Raw genomic sequence first — 27,175 nt, forward strand, 5'->3', positions numbered from 1 at the left:
CACTATGTCATAACTATGTTGTATGGGCAAAACTATATGACACCTAAGGTCAACATCTAAATAACTTTACATCAAGAAGCCAAATTTCTTTCCCGATCTATTGAAACTGGTCCAGAATGTTTGTCTTTATGAAATGTATTGTAAAATGAAAATTAGTATTAGTAAGTTAAAAGTAAAAAATAAAAGGACAGTATGCTACAGTTAAAATAGGACAGAATGGAAGAATTACATAGTGACCGCCGCCAGCCTCTCTGTAAAGATACTGAGGCTGGGGCTAGCTTTGACTGATGTGGGGAGGGAGTTCCAGAGACGGATGGTTAAGGTCAAATCATAAAATAACTTTAACAATCAAGAAGCCATATTTTCTTCCCGATCTACTTGAAACCTGGCCAGAATGTTTGTCTTTATGAAATGTATGTGAAAATGAAAATTAGGTAATCTAGGATAAAAACTAGGTAATGTCATTATGTCCCTCTTGATTTTCACAAAACTGCTCAAATCAAATAGTAGATATTAATGCTGGATTACTGTTGAAAAAATAAAATTCAGATTATTCTTTTTATTGCAGATAATGTTTAAATATATTGTGATGTTTTATGGACATGTAATTATCGCAACACTTCTGCATGCCATTTCTTGGCGGAAAGCCGAGTCTGTACGGTTATGTTACGTTTTACTGTACGGCTGTTATCCTGAATTGTTTTGGTCCAGGCCATGTGAGAGAAAGAAATTGCGTTTATAATGGAAAATATTCAAGTAGAAGAGGTAAAACTTGGTATCACAATTAAAGAAATTATTTACGACTTCCCGGTTCATTGTAGAGTAGCATTTACACAATTCTTCACTATATATAATGTTTATCATCTAATTTCGCGACTTTTAAAGAGCCACAGAAAACTCGGCTCCAGGTCAACCTCTACTCTCTCCGCCCCTCCCAAAGTTTAGTCAATATTTGTATCCTTTTTAAACACACTGAGCATATTCGGTATCAAGTCAAAACGTCCCCTAGTAACTTACTTTGAGCGTTTCAGTGTAAGGGAGATAAGGGTGTGTGGCAAAAATCTTTGCCAGTAAAAGGGTTTCTAGACGTTATGAGGTGGCAACCCTCAAAATACCCACCCTGGCATACACCTAGCTTAAACACCGTCTTAATGATATATATGGAATACATATTTAGGATTACACTTAGTCAAAATAATTCGACGTTCAGATTGTTAATATTTATGACTGGCAATCGAAATGACATAATCTTTGAAGGACCAAAATAATGGAGGATGAATCACAGTACACAGTCATGTAAAGTTATTGGTTTTATTGCTTGCGCATACTGGCGTGCATATACCCTGGAAACGTTAATGGTGTACAGTACATACATAGGTTTAAATCACCAGAAAAATCTTAATTTTGGATATTATTTGATAATTTTTTCATAAATCAATGAGGAATTGAATCCCCTTTTGATACATGTAAGTTTTATTTGAATTTTATATGGCCAATGCGTGAAATAATCGGCATTTAAACCTATAGCATGTAAAGCATCGTCAGCGATGAAAATTCCATCGGAAATTGCTTCAACTATTTGGGTCTTTCGAGTGTTTGACGCGAGTGGGGATATTGCCATATGAAAAAATTTTCTCAATATTTCCTAGGATCGTGTCAAATTAGTTGGACTAAGCTTACAGTGTGATAAGTCACTATGGAAAATTTTATCCATTACTGCATTACTCTTAGGAAAAACAAATAGAACTTGGGCTGTAGGGCTGTGTATCGATTGGAATGATTGATAAGATATTTATATCAATACAAAATGATTGATATTCAATATATGATATTCCAATATGTTGAATTATGTTTTACTGAGTTACACTTTTTCTGTTAAAAATAACATGTACTGTCTTGATCAGTAAAGAATTACAATGCATGTTTTCATTTTCTAATATCAAATTGAGCAGACAACATGTTAGCTAGCCTCTCGTTTCAAATCACAGAGTTGCGACACCATTCTCAACAAGACGGCATGTACAAATTAAAACCAGTCGCTCATTGTTTAATTGCATGACTTAATTAATGAAACTGAAATAGATAATCCGAGTGTAAATGGTATTTTTCCTTATGTAAATACGGTCATACCTGCTTCCGTAATGAAATATTACTGGCATGATGTGTTGATTTCCTTGGCGGGTAAAGTCCTTTCAGTGTGAAAATAAAAATAGATAACCAATGAAAAACAGGTTTCCTTAGATTGCGTGCTGAATTTACATACGACAAATCATGCTTGTCAGCGGGTGCCTTTGAAGTTGCATATAGAAAAAGAGTTAAACTACTGTTGTGGCATACCAACAGTTTATTCCAGCATGCCCATAAATACACTAAAATTACTGCAGGAATAGGTTACAGAATTACACTTTTGATTCTTTTTATGCCCCCGAAGATGGGCATATTAAAATCGCACTGTCCGTCCGTCCAGTAAATTCTTGTCTGGGCTGTAACTCTTCCATTCATAAAGGGATTTTGAAATAACTTAGCATAAATGTTCATCATAATGAGACGCCGTGTCGTGCGCAAGACCCAGGCCCCTAGCTCCAAGGTCAAGGTCACACTTAGAGGTCAAAGGTTAACATGGTCTGTTTCGTGTCCGGTCCATAACTCTGCCATCCATGAAGGGATTTTGAAACAACTTAGCATAAATGTTTACCATAATGAGACGACGTGTCATACGTAAGACTCAGACCCCTAGCTCCAAGGTCAAGGTCACACTTAGAAGTCAAAGGTTAACAGGGTATGTTTCGTGTCCGGTCAATAACTCGCCATTCATTAACGGATATTGAAATTACTTGGTATAAATGTTCCTCATAATGAGACGACATGTCATGAGCAAGACCCAGACCCCTAGCTCCAAGTTCAAGGTCACACTTAGAGGTCAAAGGTTAACATGGTCTGTTTCTTGTCTGGTCCATAGCTCTGCCATTCATAAAGGGATTTTGAAATAACTTAGTGTAAATGTTCACCATGATGAGACGACGTGTCATGCGCAAGACCCAGACCCCTAACTCCAAGGTCAGGGTCACACTTAGAGGTCAAAGGTTAACATGGTCTGTTTCGTGTCCAGTTCATAACTCTGCCATTCATGAAGGGATTTTGAAACAACTTGGCATAAATGTTTACCATAATGAGACGACGTGTCATACATAAGACTCAGACCCCTAGCTCCAAGGTCAAGGTCACACTTAGAAGTCAAAGGTTAACAGGGTATGTTTCGTGTCCGGTCAATAACTCTGCCATTCATTAACGGATATTGAAATTACTTGGTATAAATGTTCCTCATAATGAGAACATTAGATGAGGTGTCATTCGCAAGACCCAGACCCCTAGCCCCAAGGTCAAGGTCACACTTAGAAGTCAAAGGTGTTTCTTGTCTGGTCCAGAACTCTGCCATTTATTGAGGGATTTGAAAATAATTTGACAAAAATGTTAACCATATTGAGAAGATTTGTCACGCTTATGACCCAGACCTCTTAGGTCAAGGTCAAGGTCACTAAATGATATGTGATTTTTTTGCATATACAACTGTGGCATTCTTGGGCCTACTTCGGGGGCATTTGTCACCAATCGTGACAGCTCTTGTTAATTATTCGATATCAGGTTTTTTATCAGTATTTTGGGAATGGTACTGGTACCTGTGCAATTGGGAAAACTTGTGTCGTTTTTGGTCAAATTGGGAAATTCTATGAAGCACATTTTATAGTAATTAATTCAACATAACAACTGAAAAGGCTCTTCTTGAACATTCTGTCGTTTTGAAAGCATTTCATCGATTCTTTTACTCTTTTCTGGCTGCCTTAATCTTTTTCAATAGTATTTGCGACATTTTATCAGTAAAACAGGAATTGATACAACTAACAGTTGTACCTCCAATAACCTACTAATATTTTGCCGCATTCTTTTACAATGGTAGTTACGAAACGTCCAAGTGTGAAGACAGATAGAGAGTATTTATATTTACGCAGTCGTAAAAAACACAATGCGGCGCATTTCGCGGCCGATTTACTTTCAGTTTTAAATTTTAGAATTGGGATTTTTTTTACCGACAGTTTGGGAAAATGGACACTTTTTGGCATTGGGAATGGTAACGTTTACCGGTACCGCTCATATAAGGAAAAAAAAACCTAGTATTTTGACAATTATGAGAACCTTCAATACCATATATCAATCGAACCTATAATACCAGTACTCAGTTTATATTGAAAACTGGTATACAGACCTATTGTGCAGTATTCTAGCAATTATAATGCCTTCAAATCATTATCTTGCAAAATTGTTGAACGCTGTGATTGGTTGGTTATTAATTCATTGTTTTCAATATTGCATATAATTTATGTAAGCACATTCACATTGAAAAAATATTAAGAATATAATTATATTACATTTGCTTCATGGATAGGGCTGGGTATTACTCCTGAAAAAGATATGATATATCGCAATAACTAGAGCTGTACCACAATGTGTATCATGATATTTTATGGTCAGTTTTATTGTGTTTTCGTTTCGTTTTTTATAGAACTATTACTTGTAAAGAGGACCCGTTGGTTTGTGATTTTATTTACTTCCCACTTTCTAAAACGAATAAATAGGAAAAATAAACAATATTTGGAATTGTATTTTCTAAATTAATATGCCCTTATTTGACATGCAGGCTTTACATCAGAGCACATGATACTTTGAAAAATATGTCCTGCATCTGAGAAATGCCTGTATACATATAGCAATTTTATCACAACAGTACAAGTTTAAGCAAATCACTGAGCACTAGTTGGGATATCAGCACAACCAGAAATCAAACCCTGAACACTGGCATTGTTGTCCAACCTGCTAACCACTGTGCCACTGACTCCCTTACTGAAGTGAAATAAGAAACATATTTTTGTATTTTACAGAAAAGAAAACATAAAAAGCCTGCCCCAAAAAGATACTTTACTGAATCCAGGGACGACCATGACAAAAAGCAGGAAGGATTGAACCAGCAGAAGCATGGACAAGGTAGACAGCATAGTAAATACAGAGACAGGAGATCAGAATTCAAGAAAAATAAGAGGAAGACAAATGTATGTGGCATTCTATGATAACACCTTTCAAATCTCTGACAGAATTTGGTACTACATTAATATGCTGAACATACGGTTTTGAGATAATGCCTAAATAAGTAAAAAACAAATCAGTACAGTGTCATGTAATTATTGAATGCTTCGAAATATCAACTCATAGTTACATCACATGAGATACATGTATTACATAAACTTTAATGTTTGAATTAATCTTAAATAAATTCTGAATTTATGCTTGTGATCCTTTAAAACAGTGAGTTACAGATTATAATATGTTAAATTGTCCATACCTCAAAACCTAAAAAATGTTGTGTGTTAAACCTATATCTTTGGCAGGTTTTCGTCCAACTAAACTTCAAAACTTCTTCCGGCATAAATAAGTTTAGCATAGAATTGCCCCTAATTTTTAGCTCACCAGAGCCAAAGGCGCAGGGTGAGCTATTCTGATCACTCACCGTCCGTTGTCCGGCGTCTGTAAACTTTTACTTTAAACGACTTCTCCTCATAAACCGCTAGGCCAATTTCATCCAAACTTCACAGGAATGTTCCTTGGGTGAAGCTCTACAAATTTTTTTTAAAGAATTGAATTCCATGCAGAACTCTGGTTGCCATGGCAACCGAAAGGAAAAACTTTAAAAATCTTCTTCTCAAAAACCAGAAGCCCTAGAGCATAGATATTTGGTGTGAAGCATTGCCTAGTGGACCTCTACCAAATTTTTTCAAATCATGACCCTGGGGTCAAAATTGACCCCGCCCCAGGGGTCACTTGATTTTACAAAGGAAAGTCTTAAAAAATCTTCTCAAAAACCAGAAGCCCTAGAGCTTAGATATTTGACATGTAGCATTGCCTGGTGGACCTCTACTAAAGTTGTTCAAATCATGACCCCGGGATCAAAATTGACCCCACCCCAGGGGTTACTTGATTGTACATGGGAAAGTCTTCATAAATTTGCTAAAAATAAACCAGAAGGCCTAGAGCTTAGATATTTGATATGTTACATTGCCTAGTAGACTTCTACAAACTTTATTCAAATCATGACCCCAGGGGTAAAATTGGCCCCGCCCCAGGGGTTACTTGATTGTACATTGGAAAATCTTCCAAAAAAATTCTAAAAATCATCAGTTTGACATTTGAAACATGTAGCTCATATTACTCAGGTGAGCGATCCAGGGTCATCATGACCCTCTTGTTTTGGGTTCTTGTCATTCTCAGATTGACATGCGAGGAAGTAATCAGGGTTGGTGGTTAAACCTGAGTGCACCTCCTTATCAGAAATAATGCCCAGTAGGGCTCCTAGCATCTTTCTTCATCATTGAAGCTGGAAGGTTTGCATGACTTGACTGAAACCCCAACAAAACAAAACACTTTGACTGCAATTATATCAATTTAAAATATTGTTAAAGGAGGGGGTACATTACATACAATGAAATTAAGTAGGTCACTGAAAAGAAGTATACATCTTAAATAAGACCGCCCACTTATCTCAGTAGGGAGAGCGTTGGTCTAAGGATCACGGGGTCGCGAGTTCGATCCCCGGGAGGGGTGTATGTTCTCCGTGACGATTTGATAAAAGACATTGTGTCTGAAATCATTCGTCCTCCACCTCTGATAATTCATGTGGGGAAGTTGGCAGTTACTTGCAGAGAACAGGTTTGTACTGGTACAGAATCCAGGAACACCAAGGCTTAAGCTGGGGAGCCACTTGAGCGAAATAGTCGCTTTGTAGCTTCCCACTTCGCTCTAATCTAACATCAAAGCGAAATTCAAGTCACCCGATTTTTGTATACGCACTCCTCCAGTTATCCGCTATCGGACTGTTGACACTTGACTGGAATACACGATGGCATAATTTAAGCTCCGCCTACTTCAGATTACGGAGAAGTGCGAAGGTGACACTGTTTTGTAAACTGACTGTTGATAAACAAAGCAGTAGGGATTTATATTACATAAGCTTACACATTCTTTTTTGACCTTTAGAAAGTATCTTACCGTGTTTGGCTCGAGTAATTTCCTTAAATCCACTTAATTTTACTCATATTTTTCAAAACCCAAACTTTAGAAACATAATATTATCACTGGCACTTTCTGTGACTAAAATTTACGTAACAGAAAGAGCATTGAAACTCGAGGGTAAACGATTTGTACGAGGGGGCATAGCCCCCAAGTATAAATTGTTTATCCGAGAGTTTTAATGTTCTTTCTGTTTTGTATCATAGCCATCCATATATGGTAGTTGTAGGCGTTTCACATTGCCATATACACCAGTTCAGTGGGTAATTAATATCCTTGCTTTACAAATGTGTAAAGCCCAGGTAAAATAAACCAATGCTAGAGCAGAAAATCAATAAAATACACTTCGCTGTCTACAGTTCCAGACACGCTGGCATACTTTCCTACCCAACAGTGCGGTAACTAGCGTGCGGGTATCAAATACCTGCACACTTTTAGTTACCGCACCCTGTATTCACTGTATACGAATTACCTGCACCAGATTTGTTAAGAAAAAACACCTAGCTATGATACAAGCTAATTTTTGACACCTGCCATCAGAAACTGGGTTAAACCTGTTTGACAACTGTTTCTTTTAATGTGTGCCGACACCAGCGTATCAAAGAGACACCAGCAGATCAAAGAAGATGTGTATTCCGTGTGATGTCATAGTGATGTCACTGCTATTGACATGTATTTAATTCACATACTTGTTATTTAAAGTGACTGACTTTGAGTGCATTAGCCCTGGGAGCTTGATTTATTTTTATTTTTTTTTGCTGATATGGAATTAACTTTTTTTAATTGTATTCATATTTAAAGGGTTTTCTTGGTTTGGACAATCATTGCAAGAGTGAAAAAAACTTGAATTTGCAGTTTATATAATCACATTAGATTCCATGGATTCACAAGGTTAAAAATGATAAGAAAACAGAATCGCTGACATTTTCAGTGAATTTGTTATTTACTATAAATTAATAGACTTTGTAAACAAAGACTGGGAATAATAAAAATAGTAACGTTATATTAAGCATATTTAGTTCCTTCTTCAGTTTGCATGTCATGGTGCTAAAATCTTTCCACGTTTTCCCTAAAATCTCGCAACTTCTCTCTAAAATCTCTCCACTTCTCCCTAATCTTACCTGAGGGAGAAGTGACTTCTCCCTAAAATCTTAGCCTAGCTTAAGCCCTGAACACTGGTTAGGTTAACTGCCCGCCGTTACATGACTGAAATACTGTTGAAAAACGGCATTAAACCCAAAACAAGCAAACAAACATCTTAAATAAATGCTTTTAATTGCTATTCCAGGATAACATTAACAAGAAGGAAGGGTATAAACTTGGACAGTACCAGAACCTGGATGGGACACAAGAGAAGCAACAAATGTACACTGTAGACTTCAACAGAACTGAACACACTCACAAGTGGCTCAAGGCAAAAGACAAGTTTCAGAGTAAACTGAAGGACAAGGCAGAGAAGAATGGAAAATTTGGAAAAGATAAAAAATTTGGAAAGGACAAAAAATTTGGAAAAGGCAAAACATTTGGAAAGGACAAAAAATTTGGAAAAGACAAAATATTTGGAAAAGACAAAAAATTTGGAAAAGACAAACTATTTGGAAAGGACAAAAAAATTGGAAAGGACGAAACAACTGGAAAAGACAAGCAATCTGAAAAGGACAAAGAGTTTGGTGAGAATAAACTGGTAAGGATGTTTTGATTAACACAGTAACTAGAAAAATATGTTTGGTCCTTATTGGTAACATGTTTTGAGTTGTGAGGAAAATGTTCAGCTAGATGGTGAACTCAAAAAGAGCCAGTAGAATACTGTAAAGTGTTTAGATGTTTTACCAACTGAGCTGCTATGCAAAATATTTTTAAGTGCAAATTCTATCAAAATTTTGAAACAAGTTGTAAAGTGCGATACTTGAAAATTGTAGATTTGATCATTCAAGAAAGGAATGTTACTGTCATTTTCTACTGTATAAAGTGTAACATTCTCATTATTTTAGATATCCTTTTGTGTTATAAAAGGTAGGTTATTGTAATACCTGAGATAATGTCTTGTAACAAATACACACAATTTTTGTTTAAATACATGACTTTGTAAAGTCAAGCTCTGTAAATCAGTCAAATAAAATTTAATCACATAACGATTATCAAATTGTAGAAAAGGGATCCATACCCAGGGGATAAGCCTATACCTAAAGCACAGATACAGAAGTATGAACGTGGAGAGGCCATGAAATCTGTAAGTATTCAGGGCATGTTTCAATCAATATATGAGCCGTGCCATGGGAAAACCAACATAGTGGCTTTGCGACCAGCATGGATCCAGACCAGCCTGTGCATCCGCGCAGTCTGGTCAGGATTCATGCTGTTCGCTTTTAAGGCCTATTGAAATTGGAGAAACTGTTAGCGAACAGCATGGATCCTGACCAGACTGCACGGATGCGCAGGCTGGTCTGGATCCATGCTGGTCGCAAACCCACTATGTTGGTTTTCTCATGGCATGGCTCATATTGAGTTCGAAATTAGACTTGATATATTGAAGTTCTTGTAACGGATTCAGAATTTATAAAAATCCTTGAAAAGACATGGTGTGTATCATGAAATGAAATAAAAACAGTTAACTCTTGCTTGATGATATACTTTTACTAGTTTGAATTATCATATACATATTTTTCAGCAAAACCATGCTTTTGTACATGTCATACACCTTTAGCAGTGAGTCTGTAACCTATTTGCACTTACGTAAATGAGATGTGAAACCAAATTATCTAGTCCTTTTTGGCACCATTCAACCTGCGCTGTGTTGGTGTACTGTAAAACTGGAGTCAGCAAATTGTTTCATGGCCCCATTTCCAGATAAGGTACTTTGTATTGCCTTGTAACTTTTCCCTTGCTTATGATTTTTGTTACAAATGTACAGATGTAATTAATGTTTCAGCAAAAAATGCGTTCCGAGTTTGCCACAGATATGACAAAGAAAAAAGAGAAAATGCTCAAACTGGCAGCTAAAGAGACAGCTAGGACAGAATTTCTGATGCAGGAAAATCAGGGGTAGATAACTTATACTTTCTTGTGTAATTAATTTTAGCCCATACTCTGCTAGATTTCGATAATGAACTTGTCCAGCTTTCAATTTTGATAGTACCATTAACTACTAAAAGGGGTGCTTACCAAAAAGATACTGAGTGAATGGCAAACAGTGCAGATCATGATCAGACTGCATGGATCGCCAAGGCAGAATAAATTATGTCCAGCATGATAAGGGTAAGAAAGTTGTTGTATAATTTTCAAGAAGTTACTAGTAAGTTGATGTCAACTATGCATGTATTCTGCAGATTCTTGCAAGGACAAAGTTTATGTTTTTCTAACAGGGCATACAAAGCTCGACGTTTATTTATGTTGCAAGAATAGCTTTGAAATACTGAATTACTCCTTCATACTTAGGTGAAAAATTGGTTAAGTGCTGTGACTTTGAACCACTTGCCCCGTCACTGATGTGAGTTCGAAACCTCACTTCGAGTGTATAATTCTAATATACAGAAGGTCGTGATAAGCTGCCTGCTAATACTTGAAACAATGCTCAGAGGGGCAAAAGCTGAAAAGTTGCCATATGATCTAAATTGTGTCAATGTGACTCTGAAACAAAAAAAACAAAAATGAAAAATAAGGAAAATGTATGTCGATACAAAATCTGGTATAAAAAGTATATATATCTGGTATTGAATAAGAGCAAAAATACTGGTAACTAGTTTTATTGTTAAAACCTGTGAAAAGTTCAGACTTTTTCACCATTTTAAAAGCATGTCAGATAATACTTTTAAAACATTTTTTCTGTGTTATCCAAGCGAAAAAAAGTTTACAAATGTGATATTGGGAATGTTAAAACATTGCAGATTTTTGGAAGTTGAAGAAGATGAAGAAACAACAAACATAACTCAACATGATTTAGCAGAGGCTGTCGATATCACTAGTGCACAAAAGGTAAGTCTGTAATTAATGACTAAAAGAGATCAGATAACCTCATTATTTGAAAGCATATACTTGCACATAGATAAACACAGGGATTTACCAAGTCACAGGATATCTTTGAAATGACAATATGGAAACAAAAACAAAGACATGCCCTACAATGTGACTGCTTTGTATTTATTGAAGTACAAATTAAGCACATAAAGTGACTGTCGTTTTGTCAAATAGTGGAAACAATCGCTCATTTCAGCAAATAAATACAGGGAATATGCCAGGTCATATTTTTGAAGTTTCAGTCATAAACAGTAATACATGGTTTCCAAATAGAGTATCTGTGGTATTGTATGAAGTCAGCTACTTTAAGTATCTGTTCCTTGTGCCATACAATGCAGTAAATTCCATAAATTGAGAATTATAATTATTTGATTGCAGTATTTTGAGCTGAAGTTGACAGATTTTGGACCATACAGGATCAACTACACACGCAATGGCAGGTTTCTCTTGTTTGGAGGGGCTAAAGGTCATGTTGCAGCCATTGATTGGATGACAAAGAAGTTACTCTGTGAAATAAATGTTATGGAGTCAGTACATGATGTTAGGTAATGTTGAAGCATTACAGTCAGGAATCTCATTATAATTATCTTTGATGAGGAAATGAGCTGTGCCATGAGAAAACCAACATAGTGGCTTTGCGACCAGCATGCATCCAGACCAGCCTGCGCATCCGCGCAGTCTGGTCAGGATCCATGCTGTTCGCTATTAGTTTCTCTAATTCCATTAGGCTTTGAAAGCGAGCAGCATGGATCCTGACCAGACTGCGCTGATGCGCAGGCTGGTCTGGATCCATGCTGGTCGCAAAGCCACTATGTTGGTTTTCTCATGGCACGGCTCAAATCTATTCTTTTGATGTAAAAGTTGTAGCCTGCCTGGTTACCGGTATGTTAGTAGAAAGTGTACAAGACTCTGAGTTGAGAGGATGAGAATTCGTTCTTTAGTTTAGGAAAATTATCTTGTGACAGTTTTACAGAAGACAGTAAGTCTGAAGTAATTTGTTCTCTACATTCAAATAAATTCAGGGTAATTTTCAAATATTTTAAGAGAACAGGCTCCGAGAATATAAGACTATATAGAAACCAGTGTCGCAATGCGACAAAGTCATTGATTAATTTCAAATTTGACCAAAGAATCAACCAATCAGATGTTGGAGTTTCGAGTCTGGTTTATAATGAATGTTGAGTCCAGTTCACTACTGGTACAAATTATAGGAACACTGATTTAATAGGTGAAGTAACTGCCATTTCATATTAACTGTAGTTTAAAAGTATTTTTTGAAAAGTTCCTGTTAAACACGCAACATACAGATTGTAGTCCTTATTTCAATGCATGGGTTCCAACATTCATACAAATATTCATGCTCAAGAAGGGACATGTGAGCGTTGATGTGTTTTCACAAATTTTAGTTGCAAGCATAGACTGTTAATTGCGTTATAATTACTTGTAGATGGCTTCATCAGGAAACAATGTATGCTGTAGCTCAGAAACAGTGGACATATATCTACGACAATCAGGGCATTGAGCTTCACTGCCTGAAGGTCCTGGACAGCGTACTGAGGATGGAATTTCTACCTTACCACTTCCTGCTAGCAACTGCAGTATGTATACAAGTTTTTAAAATTCATGTAGGGCATTCACTCTTTGTCTGCTACAGAGTTACTCGTTGCTTTGATTTCAATCTGGGTTTAATGGAATCTGAGGCAGTCACAGTTAGATTGGCGCCCAGTATGACAGTGGCTATGTTGTTAAAGGTCCTTTTTGTAGCCTAGAATAGGTATTTTGTCAGTGGATGCTATCACTTTATACAGTCATAGAATTAGGACAGTAGTGTTGAAACTATACCTCTTCAACAAAGTTGGTTTCTGAACATCTATTGAACAGCATTTGTTAACTGAAGGCCATACTGAAAATAAGTTTATGTTTCATTTTCATGTTATGTACACTTTGTATGTTACCTTCATTAAATAAAGATTTTATTATTATTATTATCATTATTGTAGCATAGCTTAAGCATAATTAACTCTTTTGAATGTATAATTGCTTTCTGAGAGCCAAGTCCGTAACCTTGCCTATATTTCAATCATAAAGTCTGTACATACTAAATGAATGTTTTTTCTTACCTTTGTTTATCGGTGATATATATTTAAAATATTTTTGATTGCGAAAGTTATTTAAGTTTTAGCTTGACTATTCGAAGTTTTTAAAATAATTGACCATTTCATATACCGGTAGTTGTTTTTGAATGTGACTAGTTAATTATGGTTTGTATCAGAATGTGAAAATTTATCTATCCTATTATTCTTTTATTTCAGAATGCAAAAGGTTATTTATCATATGTTGATGTATCTGTTGGAGAGAAAGTAGCTGGTTATGGTACAGGGATGGGACGATTAGATGTAATGTGTCAAAATCCTGCTAATGCTATAGTAGCTCTTGGTCATTCTGGAGGTATTTCACTTACAGCATTTAACTTGGGCTATATAATAGGTTGTTGAGAAAACTGATGCAAAATCTTAAAGGGTATACTGTAAAAGAACAGGGTATGCTTCAGTACAGGTGAATTGCTTTGGTAGTATCAAATATAAGCATAACTGAACATGGAAATCATGCATAAAAATATACTTGTATCTTTAGGCCACAATAATGTGTCGTGTGTGTAGCAAAATTATCAGTACAATAGCATTACTAGCTAGTCATTACAGAAATGCACTTTAGGAAGTAATTACTTTCATGAGTAAATATCTGAAAAGAGAATTATTTACTGATTGCATAAGTTAGGACAGAAACCTATCATTTTGAAATGGCCTCATTCGGGGCGTTGAATTCTTTATGTGAGGAAGCCATCCAACTGGCTTACGGAAGGTCGGTGGTTCTACCCAGGTGCCTGCGTGTGATGAAATAATGCACGGAGGGGCACCTGGGGTCTTCCTCCACCATTAAAGCTGGAAAGTCGCCATATGACCTATCATGTGTCGGTGTGACGTTAAATCCAACAAAAGAAAAAAAAATTTGAAATGACTGTTGTGTTTTCGTCACAAGGTTGTAACTTTGACACATTTACCCGGACTATTTCACATGTAGAGATTTTATATAATTTACAGGAACGGTAACTCAGTGGTGTCCCAAGTTGAAAGAACCTGTGGTTAAGATGCTGTGTCATAATTCAGGGGTACGGTCAGTCACGGTGGACAAATCAGGAATGTAAGTCACTAAATTTTCAAGTACATGTTTGTACCAACATAATAAACAGCCAGCTTTCAGTTTTGAAATGTCAAAAGTATTTGATGATATACATCAAAAAGCTTACTTTGATGTCAACATAGACTACATCTTTTATCAGAATTGGTTATATTAAATAAAACCCAACTTGTGTAAATTTAGTCAAAGACTATGTAGCAATTTATTTCAAGGTAAATAATCAGTTAGCAGTAAGAGAATAAATTAATTCAGATCTAAATCTCAAAAATGGGTTTGTTAGATTGTTTAATAAAGGAATTTAATAAGTTTTGTATTGTACACAATGAAAAAAAATTAAGTGCATCAAATGTTTTGTTTGAAATAAGCAGATTTGAAAATATTACTGGTACTGATGATAAACCCAAACAGAAAATGAGGTTTTTTACCTGTAACTTTCTTATTTCTGCAAATTGAAATCAGTGGTCGGTATCAAAATAAAGCTTAACCTTTGCTGAAAACTTTACATAATTCAAATTTATATTTAGTAAGCAAACTCACACGAAGTGAGGGCCTGAAAGGGGTATGTAAAAAGGGGACTGTATGAACGTTGACTGATGATAAATTCGAACCCTTTGTCATTTACAAAATTTTCTTGGTATTATTATATTGAAACTTTCCCCAAAAAGCTGCAAGAGTCATTCCTGATCAAGTAATGAAAAGTTAACAAATGTCAGGCCTTCATGTTTCGACAGTGAGCATGCGCAAAAAAACACCCTCTTCCCCAGTAATTTTGGATAAATATTTTTTATACAAATTTATGTAAGTCAATTATTTATACAGAATATTTACCAATTTTGTTTTTGTTTACACCAGTTGGTATTGTAAGTGGAAACAATTAGATGGTGTGTTCAATTTTATAAATAACCGATTGCAATCGAATATTTCCAAGGTGTTCGACTTTATCATCTGTCCGGGTTTATCATCAGTACCAGTATGTTAATATGGATAGAAACGGTGGGTTCAGAATTGTCATAAAAGAAAAAAATATGTGTATGAGTTTTATCTCTTTGCAGTCATCACCTTTTGCTTATTGCAGTTTTTGCCAACCTAGGAAGCTTATTGAAAGTTTCTAAAGAGTTTTTATATCAGATTTAACTGAAAAAGGCAAAAATTACAAATATTTGTTCCTAAAGAAGTAAATTCATGACAATGTTCTGAGAACCATGGCAGGACCTGTATGAATATAAAACAAATTACCGGTGTAACGGTCAGTTTTTTCCCCAGTCAGTTTTTTCCCAGGGGAAAAAACTAACTAGTCAGTTTCTTCCCCAGGGGAAAGAACTGACTAGTCAGTTTTTTCCCTGGGGAAGAAACTGACTGGTCAGTTCTTTCCCCCCCTAGTCAATTTTTTCCCCTCAATTGCAACTGGTTACTCTTGATCATTCTTATGGGGGGGGGGGGGAAACTAACTAGTCAATTCTTTCCCCCCTCATCAGTTTTCCTGACTAGTCAATTATTTCCCCTGTTAGTGAATTAGAACTTGTTATTCTTGGTTTATAATTCTTAACTAGCCTGCTTTTTATTTCTGATAGTCGGTTTTCATTTAATTTCATATAAAATAAGAAATATGTTTCATATTTTGTGTAAATTAAAGAAATGTTTTTAAATCAACTCATTTTAATTTCTGTTATATTTTTTTAATTGATTTCTTCTAAGGTAATGAAATTACTGCTGGTCAGTTCTAGTTTATACTTGACCTGTCAGGTGGGGGAAGAAATTGATCGGTCAGTTCTTTCCCCCCTAGCATATACTTGACCTGTCAGGTGAGGGAAGAAATTGACCAGTCAGTTCTTTCCCCCCAAGCCAGTACTTGACTATCAGGTAGGGGAAGAAATTGACCGGTCAGTTCTTTCCCCTCTAGCATATACTTAACCTGTCTGGTGGGGGAAGAAATTGACCGGTCAGTTCTTTCCCCCCCCCCCTCCCCACCCCAGGCAGTACTTGACTATCAGGTGGGGGAAGAAACTGACCAGTCAGTTCTTTCCGCCCTTAGCCAGTACTTGCTCTGTTGGGGGTGGGAGGGGGGAAGAAATTGACCAGTCAGTTCTTTGCCCCCTAGCCAGCACTTGCTCTGTCAGGTGGGGGAAGAAATTGACTGGTCAGTTCCTTCCCCCCTAGCCAGTAGTTGCTCTGTTATGTAGGGGAAGAAATTGACTAGTCAGCCCTTTCCCCCCTAGCCAACATTGACTATCAGGTGGGGGAAGAAATTGACCGGTTAGTTCTTTCCCCCCTAGCATATACTTAACCTGTCCGGTGGGGGAAGAAATTGACCAGTCAGTTCTTTCCCCCTGAGCCAGTACTTGACTATCAGGTGGGGGAAGAAATTGACCGGTCAGTTCTTTCCCCCCAAGCCAGTACTTGACTATCAGGTGGGGGAAGAAATTGACCAGTCAGTTCTTTCCCCCCTAGCATATACTTGACCTGTCAGGTGGGGGAAGAAATTGACCAGTCAGTTCTTTCCCCCCGAGCCAGTACTTGCTCTGTCAGGGGGGGTGGGGAAAGAAATTGACCAGTCAGTTCTTTCCCCCCTAGCCAGCACTTACTCTGTCAGGTGGGGGAAGAAATTGACTGGTCAGTTCTTTCCCCCCTAGCCAGTAGTTGCTCTGTTAGGTGAGGGAAGAAATTGACTGGTCAGTTCTTTCCCCCCTAGCATATACTTAACCTGTCCGGTGGGGGAAGATATTGACCGGTCAGTTCTTTCCCCCCGAGCCAGTACTTGACTATCAGGTGGGGGAAGAAATTGACCAGTCAGTTTTTTCCCCCTTAGCCAGTACTGTCGGGGGGGGGGGGGGGGGGGGGAGAGAAATTGACCAGTCAGTTCTTTCCCCCCTAGCATATACTTGACCTAGCCAGTACTTGACCTGTCGGGTGGGGAGAAGAAATTGACCGGTCAGTTCTTTCCCCCCTAGCCAGCACTTGCTCTGTCAGGTGGGGGAAGAAATTAACTGGTCAGTTCTTTCCCCCCGAGCCAGTACTTGACTATCAGGTGGGGGAAGAAATTGACTAGTCAGTTCTTTCCCCCTTAGCCAGTACTTGCTCTGTCGGGGGGGGGGGGGGGAGAAATTGACCAGTCAGTTCTTTCCCCCCTAGCATATACTTGACCTAGCCAGTACTTGACCTGTCGGGTGGGGAGAAGAAATTGACCGGTCAGTTCTTTCCCCCGTAGCATATACTTGACCTGGCAGGTGGGGGAAGAAATTGACCGGTCAGTTCTTTCCCCCGAGCCAGTACTTGACTATCAGGTGGGGGAAGAAATTGACCGGTCAGTTCTTTCCCCCCTAGCATATACTTGACCTGTCAGGTAGGGGAAGAAATTGACCAGTCAGTTCTTTCACCCTAGCCAGTACTTGACTATCAGGTGGGGGAAGAAATTGACTGGTCAGTTCTTTCCCCCCTAGCCAGTACTTGCTCTGTCAGGTGGGGGAAGAAATTGACCAGTCAGTTCTTTCCCCCCTAGCCAGTACTTGACCTGTCGGGTGGGGAAATGAAATTGACCAGTCAGTTCTTTCCCCCCTAGCCAGTAGTTGCTCTGTTAGGTTGGGGAAGAAATTGACTAGTCATTTCTTTCCCCCTAGCCAGTACTTGACCTGACGGGTGGGGAGAAGAAACTGACCAGTCAGTTCTTTCCCCCCTAGCATATACTTAACCTGTCCGGTGGGGGAAGAAATTGACCGGTCAGTTCTTTCCCCCCGAGCCAGTACTTGACTATCAGGTGGGGGAAGAAATTGACCGGTCAGTTCTTTCCGCCCTTAGCCAGTACTTGACTATCAGGTGGGGGAAGAAATTGACCGGTCAGTTCTTTCCCCCCTAGCATATACTTAACCTGTCCGGTGGGGGAAGAAATTGACAGGTCAGTTCTTTTCCCCCCTAGCATATACTTAACCTGTCCGGTGGGGGAAGAAATTGACCGATCAGTTCTTTCCCCCCGAGCCAGTACTTGACTATCAGGTGGGGGAAGAAATTGACCGGTCAGTTCTTTCCCCCCTAGCCAGTACTTGCTCTGTCAGGTGGGGGAAGAAATTGACCGGTCAGTTCTTTCCCCACCTGACAGAACAAGTACTGGCTAGGGGGGAAAGAACTGACAGGTCAATTTCTTCCCACACCTAGCAGAGCAAGTACTGGCTAGGGGGGAAAGAACTGACCAGTCAATTTCTTCCCACATCTAACAGGTAAATTTCTTCCCCCACCTGAGTGGTCAAGTACTGACTAGGGGGAAAGAACTGACTGGTCAATTTCTTCCCCCATCTAACAGAGCAAGTACTGGCTAGGGGGGAAAGAACTGACCAGTTAATTTCTTCCCCCACCTAACAGAGCAAGTACTGGCTAGGGGGGAAAGAACTGACTGGTCAGTTTCTTCCCCCACCTAACAGAGCAAGTACTGGCTAGGGGGAAAGAAATGACTAGTCAATTTCTTCCCCAACCTAACAGAGCAACTACTGGCTAGGGGGGAAAGAACTGACTGGTCCATTTCTTCCCCCTCCTGATAGGTCAAGTACTGGCTAGGGGGGAAAGAACTGACTGGTTAAATTCTTTCGCCACCCGACAGGTCAAGTGCTGGCTAGGGGGGAAAGAACTGACTGGTCAGTTTCTTCCCCCACCTGTCAGAGCAAGTATTGGCTAGGGAAAGAACTGACCAGTCAATTTCTTCCCACACGTAACAGGTCAATTTCTTCCCCCACCTAACAGAGCAAGTACTGGCTAGGGGGGAAAGAACTGAATGGTCAATTTCTTCCCCAACCTAACACAGCAAGTAATGGCTTGGGGGAAAGAACTGACCGGTTAATTTCTTCCTCCACCTAACAGAGCAAGTACTGGCTAGGGGGGAAAGAACTGACTGGTCAATTTCTTCCCACACCTAGCAGAGCAAGTACTGGCTAGGGGGGAAAGAACTGACCAGTCAATTTCTTCCCCCACCTGACAGGTCAAGCATATGCTAGGGGGGAAAGAACTGATCAGTCAATTTCTTCTCCCCACCTGACCAGTCAAGTACTGGCTAGGGGGGAAAGAACTGATCAGTCAATTTCTTCCCCCACCTGTCAGGTCAAGTATATGCTAGTGGGGAAAGAACTGACCGGTCAATTTCTTCTCCCAACCTGACTGGTCAAGTACTGACTAGGGGGAAAGAACTGACTGGTCAATTTCTTCCCCCATCTAACAGAGCAAGTACTGGCTAGGGGGGAAAGAACTGACCAGTTAATTTCTTCCTCCACCTAACAGAGCAAGTACTGGCTAGGGGGGAAAGAACTTACTGGTCCATTTCTACCCCCTCCTGATAGGTCAAGTACTGGCTAGGGGGGGAAGAACTGACTGGTCAAATTCATTTCGCCACCCGACAGGTCAAGTACTGGCTAGGGGGGAAAGAACTGACTGGTCAATTTCTTCCCCCACCTGTCAGAGCAAGTATTAGCTAGGTGGGAAAGAACTGACCAGTCAATTTCTTCCCCCACCTAACAGAGCAAGTAGTGGCTAGTGGGGAAAGAAATGACCAGTCAATTTCTTCCCCCTCCTGATTGGTCAAGTATATGGTAGGGGGGAAAGAACTGACTGGTCAATTTCTTCCCCCACCTGACAGGTCAAGTATATGCTGGGGGGAAAGAACTGACCGGTCAATTTCTTCTCACCACCTGACAGGTCAAGTATATGCTGGGGGGAAAGAACTGACTGGTCAATTTCTTCCCCCACCTGACAGGTCAAGTATATGCTGGGGGGAAAGAACTGACCGGTCAATTTCTTCTCCCCACCTGACAGGTCACGTACTGGCTAGGGGGAAAGAACTGACCGGTCAATTTCTTCCCCCACCTGATAGGTCAAGTATATGCAAGGGGGAAAGAACTGACCAGTCAATTTCTTCTCCCACTTAACAGGTCAGAAAAAAGGTCAAGTACATGCTAGGAGGGGAAAGAACAGACCGGTCAATTTCTTCCCCGCTCCTGACAGATATTAAATAGTAATGGCAATCAAACAGAAGTTAAAAATTTTGATTTGACAAAAAAAACCTTGATTAAAGTTACAAAAAAGAAACATATAGGTTTATTCAAGTGGAAAACAATACCTATTTCATCTGAAATTTAAATGGAAAATGAACAGACACCTAATAACAATACCGAAAGAAACCAGTACTTGAAGGGAAAACTTGACTAGGGGGAAAGAAGTGACTAGTTAGTTTTTTCCCCGGGGAAAAATCTGACTAACTAGTCAGTTTCTTCCCCTATCAGAAAACTAATTTCAAGGGGGGAAAAACTGACTGGGGGGGGGGAAGAAACTGACTAGTCAGTTTTTTCCCCGGGGGAAAGAATTGACTAGTCAGTTTTTTCCCCGGGGAAAAAACTGACTGGGGGAAAAACTGGGCTGTTACACCGGTACTGGTAAGCAATAAAAAGTTTGTTAACTTTCACCTGTGAAGGGAAGAATCTTAATCAAGCCTTACTGTGTAAGAAATGTTCTTTGACTCTAGTTTATTATAAAGGGGTTATAATTACAGGTACATGGCAACTTCTGGAATAGACAGAACGTTAAAGGTATGGGATCTTCGGACATATAAAATGTTACAGTCTTATAAGGTTGCAGCAGGGGCTGGACAACTTGCCTTTAGTCAGAGAGGACTTCTGGCATCCTGTATGGGAAATATTGTACAGGTATACATTACTTTATTCTTACCTAGATCCAGTAAACTGGGACTGAAGTCTGATAACGTTTAAATGTCTGTAAATTGACAGCCTTTGGAAACCTGTTTTCCGACCGCAGTGCCACCAGTGTTACAACTGAAATATACAAAAATATACAGAACAAGAACTTTCAAAATTAATAATCAAGCTCTACATATATAAATGAAATTAGTGTTATTTCTAGAGCTCAAAAAGGGCAGGGTGCTGTCCGAAAGGGGCAAGGTGCTCTTTTAGACGTGAAAGTTACCATAGCAGTAGTTGCATTTCTAGATGTCTATGTATTCCATCTATCTTTATTGCACACTTAAAAGAAATATCACAGACTAAAGTAGTAAATCTTCCCAAAGGCAGTAACATAGTTTACAAATGCCTTTTACTTACTTAATAGTTTACGTTAAACCATTCAAGCCTTTCTCTTAAAAATGTCACCAAGAATGTCAACTTATTCATATGAATATGAAATAGTGGAGGGCTTTAATATAAGCTTAATCTTGAAACCAAGATCATGTTGTAACAACATAGTAAAATGCCTGTTTCAGGCCACATTGTAAACTAATAAGTATCAAAAGTCATTTTGTGTTGATCAGGTCTTTCATCAATATTTCATTAACAGTAAAGTGCTATTACAGTCAGGTTAAAGTTTACTAAAACGCATATCCAAAATATACTATCCGGATACTGGTACACTTTCGGAATGTTGTCTGAAAGTAGTTTTTACTCAGTTTACATGAACCACTAGGGTAAACCAGAGATATTTCCTCAAATTTTGATGTTTCTCATCATGAAAAATACACCGACAGTCAGCTTTTTTGAAGGATATATAGAAAAATTGCATACGACATCGGGAGTAATAAGACTCATGAACGGACATTCTAAATTTATTTATACTTTCGATATTCATTAAAATTTGTGCATTTTTTAGTTGAAATTACAGTAGAATCAAACTGCATTGATATATACTTGTTATTATACTAAACAACGGTCTAATTTAAATTTTGCAAAAAGGAATCTATGGCACTTTTCACGTGCTCGGTAATCAGCTGGCCGCTTAGGAACGCCTTTTATGACATTACACAGGATCCATTCTCTTTATCAATTAGTTTTAACATTCATTGATTCTCATTACCTGTGTGCACTCGCCGTGACTAATTTGCTGATCAAAAAATTGTCGAGGCATGTCAACAGGGAAATTGGCGGAATTTAGCAGAAGATCAAAGGCAAGAGGGCAAATTTTAAGGGCAGCTTGGCAGCAGTAAAAAAGGGCAGGGCGGGGCGCCCCGCTGCGTCGCTCTAGAAATAACACTAGAAATTCTCATGGAAAATATGGATCAGGATTTCTTACTTACAAAAGTTTCTGAACATGTTCTATCCATAGACAAATACCTGTTTGTAACTCCAGTGACCTTTTCAGCAAGTGGTAACTTTAAATTATGTCACCATGGACTCAAAAGTGCTTTGTAGTTGTGAGATTTTCTCCTTGTATCTGTGTGTCCGTCTCTCCTTGTATCTGTGTGTCCGTCTCTCCATCCAGCAGCTCCACCAGCTACAAACAGCACTAGTCTTAGACAAGTTCTTGTATTGATGTTCTTTGAGGTGCCATTTCTACTTTGATTTTATTTATTTTTTTGCGTTTAATGACATAGGTCATATGGCGACTTTCCAGCTTTGTTGGAGGAAGACCCCAGGTGCCCCTCCATGCATTATTTCATCACGAGCGGGCACCTGGGCTCGAACCCACATCGATGAGGGGCAAGTGATTTGAAGTCAGCGACCTTAACCACTCGGCCACGGAGGCCCCATTTCTACTTTGAACCTTTAAAAACTAGGAGTACATCTTAAAGTGTCTTCTATATCTTGCACTTTTGACCAAAACCCGATATTGTTCTGGAGGAATGATATCGCATATTTGGTAACGTCTGTAAGGATACATACATACAGACAAAAGCAATATTTATTTCATTATGTTACTGTCTAATGTCTGTATACATGTATGTATATGCATTAGCTGACAGTCTTCAGTTCACAGTCTACAGTCCAAGTTAAAGTTGTACATTATTGTATTAAAGGTATATAAAGATTGTTGCAGACATACAGTAACCAGTCCATATTTAGTCCATGACGTACATGCATCGGTACACAGTCTACAGTTCTGTCCATATGAAGATGTTCTAGGTGTTGGACATGCTGATGGATTCAGTAGTCTAATTATTCCAGGTAAATCCAGTTATTCACAAAACAATTCAGTATTTTGATGTTGATAGTCAGTTTCTTTTAAAATATTCGCTGGAAGATAGCCATGTCCAACATGCCTCTTGTTTAAATGTAAATTTGAATGTTCACTATATATATATATATATATATATTATAATAAGTTACTTTGTTTTCACTTTTATTATTTTTCCTCATTTCTTATTAAGTAGTTGTAATCATTTAATACTCGTATTTTAGGTGCTGGTGAACCAAACTTTGATGCTCTGGAGACAAATCCTTACCAGACTAAGAAACAGAGACAAGAAACAGAGGTCAAAATGTTGTTAGATAAGGTACGTATCAAGTCAGACAAGTCTAACATGGACTGGCTTAACTATAATGTTGTTAGCTAGTCATTTGAAACATCTCATTGCTGATTGTCTCATGCTTTGAGGAAGATTGGTTTTAATTTTGAATTATTAACTTTATTGGCATAATATTTTGTGACTTCAACCAAAACGGCTTTTTTATGTGGACATGAATTAATGGATTTCAGATTTAAAAGATAAATGGAAATTTAATTTCATGGAATGATACAACCAAGAAATCTGTGAAAATTTGTCCTACATGAATAATGATTTCACATAATTTTTTTTTTCTCAAGTAAGTCATTTGGTTTTCAGTCAAAAACTTGAAAATACTTGGGGGTTCGTAAAGATATTGCCTATGGTCAGTTTTAGGGTTGTTAGATGAAAGTGCAAGGTCACAATGACCTTCAGACTAAAGAGGTTTTCAAATCAGTAACTGGAGGAAGCTTTAGCTTTAGCCTCAAACTACATGGAATTATTACTTTCTCTTAGTAGTTTACCCCATTTTATTAGGGGTCACTTTGTGAAAGGTTATGGTAATGGTGACCTTGAGACATTCAAAGTTTCCATTCAAAAAATGGCCAATGGCCCATTCAACTTAATAGGACGTTGCCAAATGAGGCCAGTTAATGATAGGATTTGTATTTTAAGTTTGATCTGAGGATGCTGTTTTGGATATTTGACAGCACTAGTAAAGGTTATCCTGGTTCTAAAACTACTTGGGATACTGTAAAACACTTACAAATGATGAGAACTTCATTTCTGCTATTATTTCCCCCAAGTGTTATCCCTTAAAAAAACTTCATTTTTGTAAAAAAACCAAGACAGGTTTAAATTGCTATATTCATGTTGTACCCAAATGCAGGTCCAGTTTCACTTCTTGCGGCATTGCAAATTAATCACCATGCCACTAAATAAGACGACAGAGCAGAGCAAATTTGTAGTGTATTACAGAAACAAGTAAGATTTTGGACTTCAGAGATTTAAGGTCCTATTCCTTTAAATATTTAGAAATGAAGAGTGTTTACAAAATTAATGTAATTTCACTGTATTACAGATTCCAGCAGACATGATCCACATTGACTCCAATATAATCTCACAGGTAGACAAGGAAACTCTCCAAGATAAAATAGAAAGACACAATAAGATCAGGGTAAATAGTTATAATGATATTTTTAAAGCATCTATTTGTAAGGTTTTAATGTATCATTTTACTATTTTCCATTATAAAAACATTTATACATTTTGTACCTTGACTAAAAACATTGATAAAGACATTAAATAAGTTAAAATATTGTAATTTATTAATTTTTTTACCAAACTTTTTTTTAAGAAGAATTCTCTTAAATTTTATCTAAGTTTTCTTTGAAGACCCTGAATATTGATTTGTTGAACAACTGTGGGTGGTTGTATTTTGCAGAAATATCAAACAAAGGTTTTTAATTTTTTGCATATTATGGCATATTTTAGACGTGTCTCTGTTTCTATATTTAAGCAGATTTTTCCAGGTAATAGTTCAATGTTTTTCTATTGCAGCCCTATGCCGAGCCTCTAAAGATGGAGTATGAACCAAAATACAAGAAGAAGGGTCGATCGAAAGGTGCAAAATTAGTACAGAGAAAAAAAGGTGTTATAGAGGAACATAAAAGACAACAATTTAAACAATCTGTCAAGCAGAAACAAAGAGCTAGACAGAAAATTATGAATAAAAACAGAAACTTACCCAGTGGAAATGTTCTGGACAGATTTAAGAGAAAAAACACCTCATAGTGTTAACTTGTTGTTTTCTTCATGTAAGCGAAATGTTTGTGCATCACAATAGAAAATTGAAAAATTTTCATGTGTAGTTCTAACCAGAAATTGACATGAGAAAAAAGTGTTTAATGCAAACTATTCCCAAGCCACCATTAAACATGAAAATTGTGTGGAATAAACATGTTCTTGTTATGCTTTAAGCTGGGCTTATTGCATATCATTTCATATTAATAGTGAATTATAAAAAATTGTATTTTCTGGGAATAAAGATAGTAGAAAGATGTGAATGAAGTACAATGATTCTTTTCTTCAAAGGTGCCAGAACTGAACAGACTGGAACTAGATTTGGAATCCAGATCAGTTTTTTTTTTTATATTCTGCTTGAAATGCAAGATATTCCAAATTTGTGAAGGTTTTGTGGTTTAAACACTGTGTTCCATTTAACTGCCATTCATTTACAGTTTTATTTTGACATTCTTTTTTAGCTCACCTGAGCACAAACTGCTGGAGTTGAGCTATTGTGATTACCATATTGTTTTTCTGTTCACACTCTTAGAGGTCACAATTTTGTCCTAACCCGTCGCTTTGCTCAATAGGGAGAGCGCAGATCTAAAGATCGCAGTGTTGTGAGTTTCATCCCCAGGCAGGGTGTATGTTCTCTGATGATTTGATAAAAGACATTGTGTCTTACATCATTCGTCCTCCACCCCTGATTCATGTGGGGAAGTTGGCAGTTACTTGCGGAGAATAGGTTTGTACTGGTACAGAATCAAGGATCACTGGTTAGGTGAACTGCCCTTCGTTAATGACTGAAGTACTGTTGAAAAAATAGCGTTAAACCCACAACAGTTATGTCCTAATAACAATAAAACCTGGCTTTTTGAAAGCTCAAATCTGGGTCATTTAGGTGAAAGAAAGAGGTTGCCAAGTCAAAGAAAATACCTTGTTAACTCTCTGAGGCCACATTTTGTAGTTGATTTACATGGAATCAGGGGGGAAAAAATTGTCGAGAAATCAAGGGCAAGTTTTTCAAGAGTGAGTGATCTGTGGTCAAAAATGTTTTTCATTATCCAAACATGCATATTTCGGAAATAATAAATTTCCAAAATGACCATATACAGTTTGTAGTACATGTAAGTCAGCTGTTCAAATGAGGCCCCTGACGGAAAATGACGTTAGATGTCTTCTGACATTACCAAGGCATCCCCAGTATAAAGTTTTATTTCAATTACAATATAATATTGGAAGCATAACATTATAAAAATCCTCGTCAAGTAACATTATTTGAAGAATTATAATTTAATCCACAATGTACAAGTAGCTCGGTATAGATATCTCACAGAGAGTTATATGTTCAGCAAAATGGATTATATCTCGATGATATAACACAGAATTTCATCAATTAGTAAATGTTTATTTGTTCATTTAAACAAAAAAAATACCTTTGTGTACTTTGCTGTTGAAACCATAGAAAGTTGTTTTGAAATAAACTGTTACAGGAAAGCTATCTCATGTCTTCTGTTTTCAGTGTGACTCATCGTTATAAAGGTGCAGCGTACTTTAGCTTCACAAAATATCAAACATATTGCACTTGACCTTTCATTGGTAACTATAAATTCGTGAAGGTTTTGAGGTTTAAACACTGATAAAATGTGTTTCATTTAACTGCGCTTCATTTACAGTTCTTTTTTTTGGAGTCGATTGAAACTTTAATCACTTGTTTTTATAGTTAAATGTGATGATCAGTCGTACAATGCATAGGTTCCACAACTCTGTTTTGCATTTTCACAAAGTTATGCAGCAATCTCAGTAACCACTTTCGTGTGATGCTTG

General features: G+C 37.8%; 1 protein-coding gene across 1 annotated transcript; it reads left to right on the forward strand.

Moving 5' to 3' along the window:
- Positions 1 to 664: 664 nt before the first annotated feature.
- On the forward strand, positions 665 to 26,849 carry LOC123550321 (WD repeat-containing protein 46-like). The gene is made up of 15 exons (XM_053524918.1): positions 665 to 765; positions 4,935 to 5,102; positions 8,402 to 8,797; positions 9,263 to 9,343; positions 10,043 to 10,155; positions 10,998 to 11,085; positions 11,506 to 11,672; positions 12,575 to 12,725; positions 13,440 to 13,575; positions 14,229 to 14,328; positions 20,846 to 20,999; positions 23,096 to 23,243; positions 23,478 to 23,572; positions 24,645 to 24,740; positions 25,124 to 26,849. The coding sequence occupies exons 1-15, from the start codon at positions 742 to 744 to the stop codon at positions 25,355 to 25,357; spliced, it is 2,151 nt and encodes a 716-aa protein (XP_053380893.1). The 5' UTR covers positions 665 to 741; the 3' UTR covers positions 25,358 to 26,849.
- Positions 26,850 to 27,175: the final 326 nt, after the last annotated feature.

This window comes from Mercenaria mercenaria, chromosome 15 (genome assembly GCF_021730395.1).
Source record: "Mercenaria mercenaria strain notata chromosome 15, MADL_Memer_1, whole genome shotgun sequence".
Lineage (NCBI taxonomy): Eukaryota > Metazoa > Mollusca > Bivalvia > Venerida > Veneridae > Mercenaria > Mercenaria mercenaria.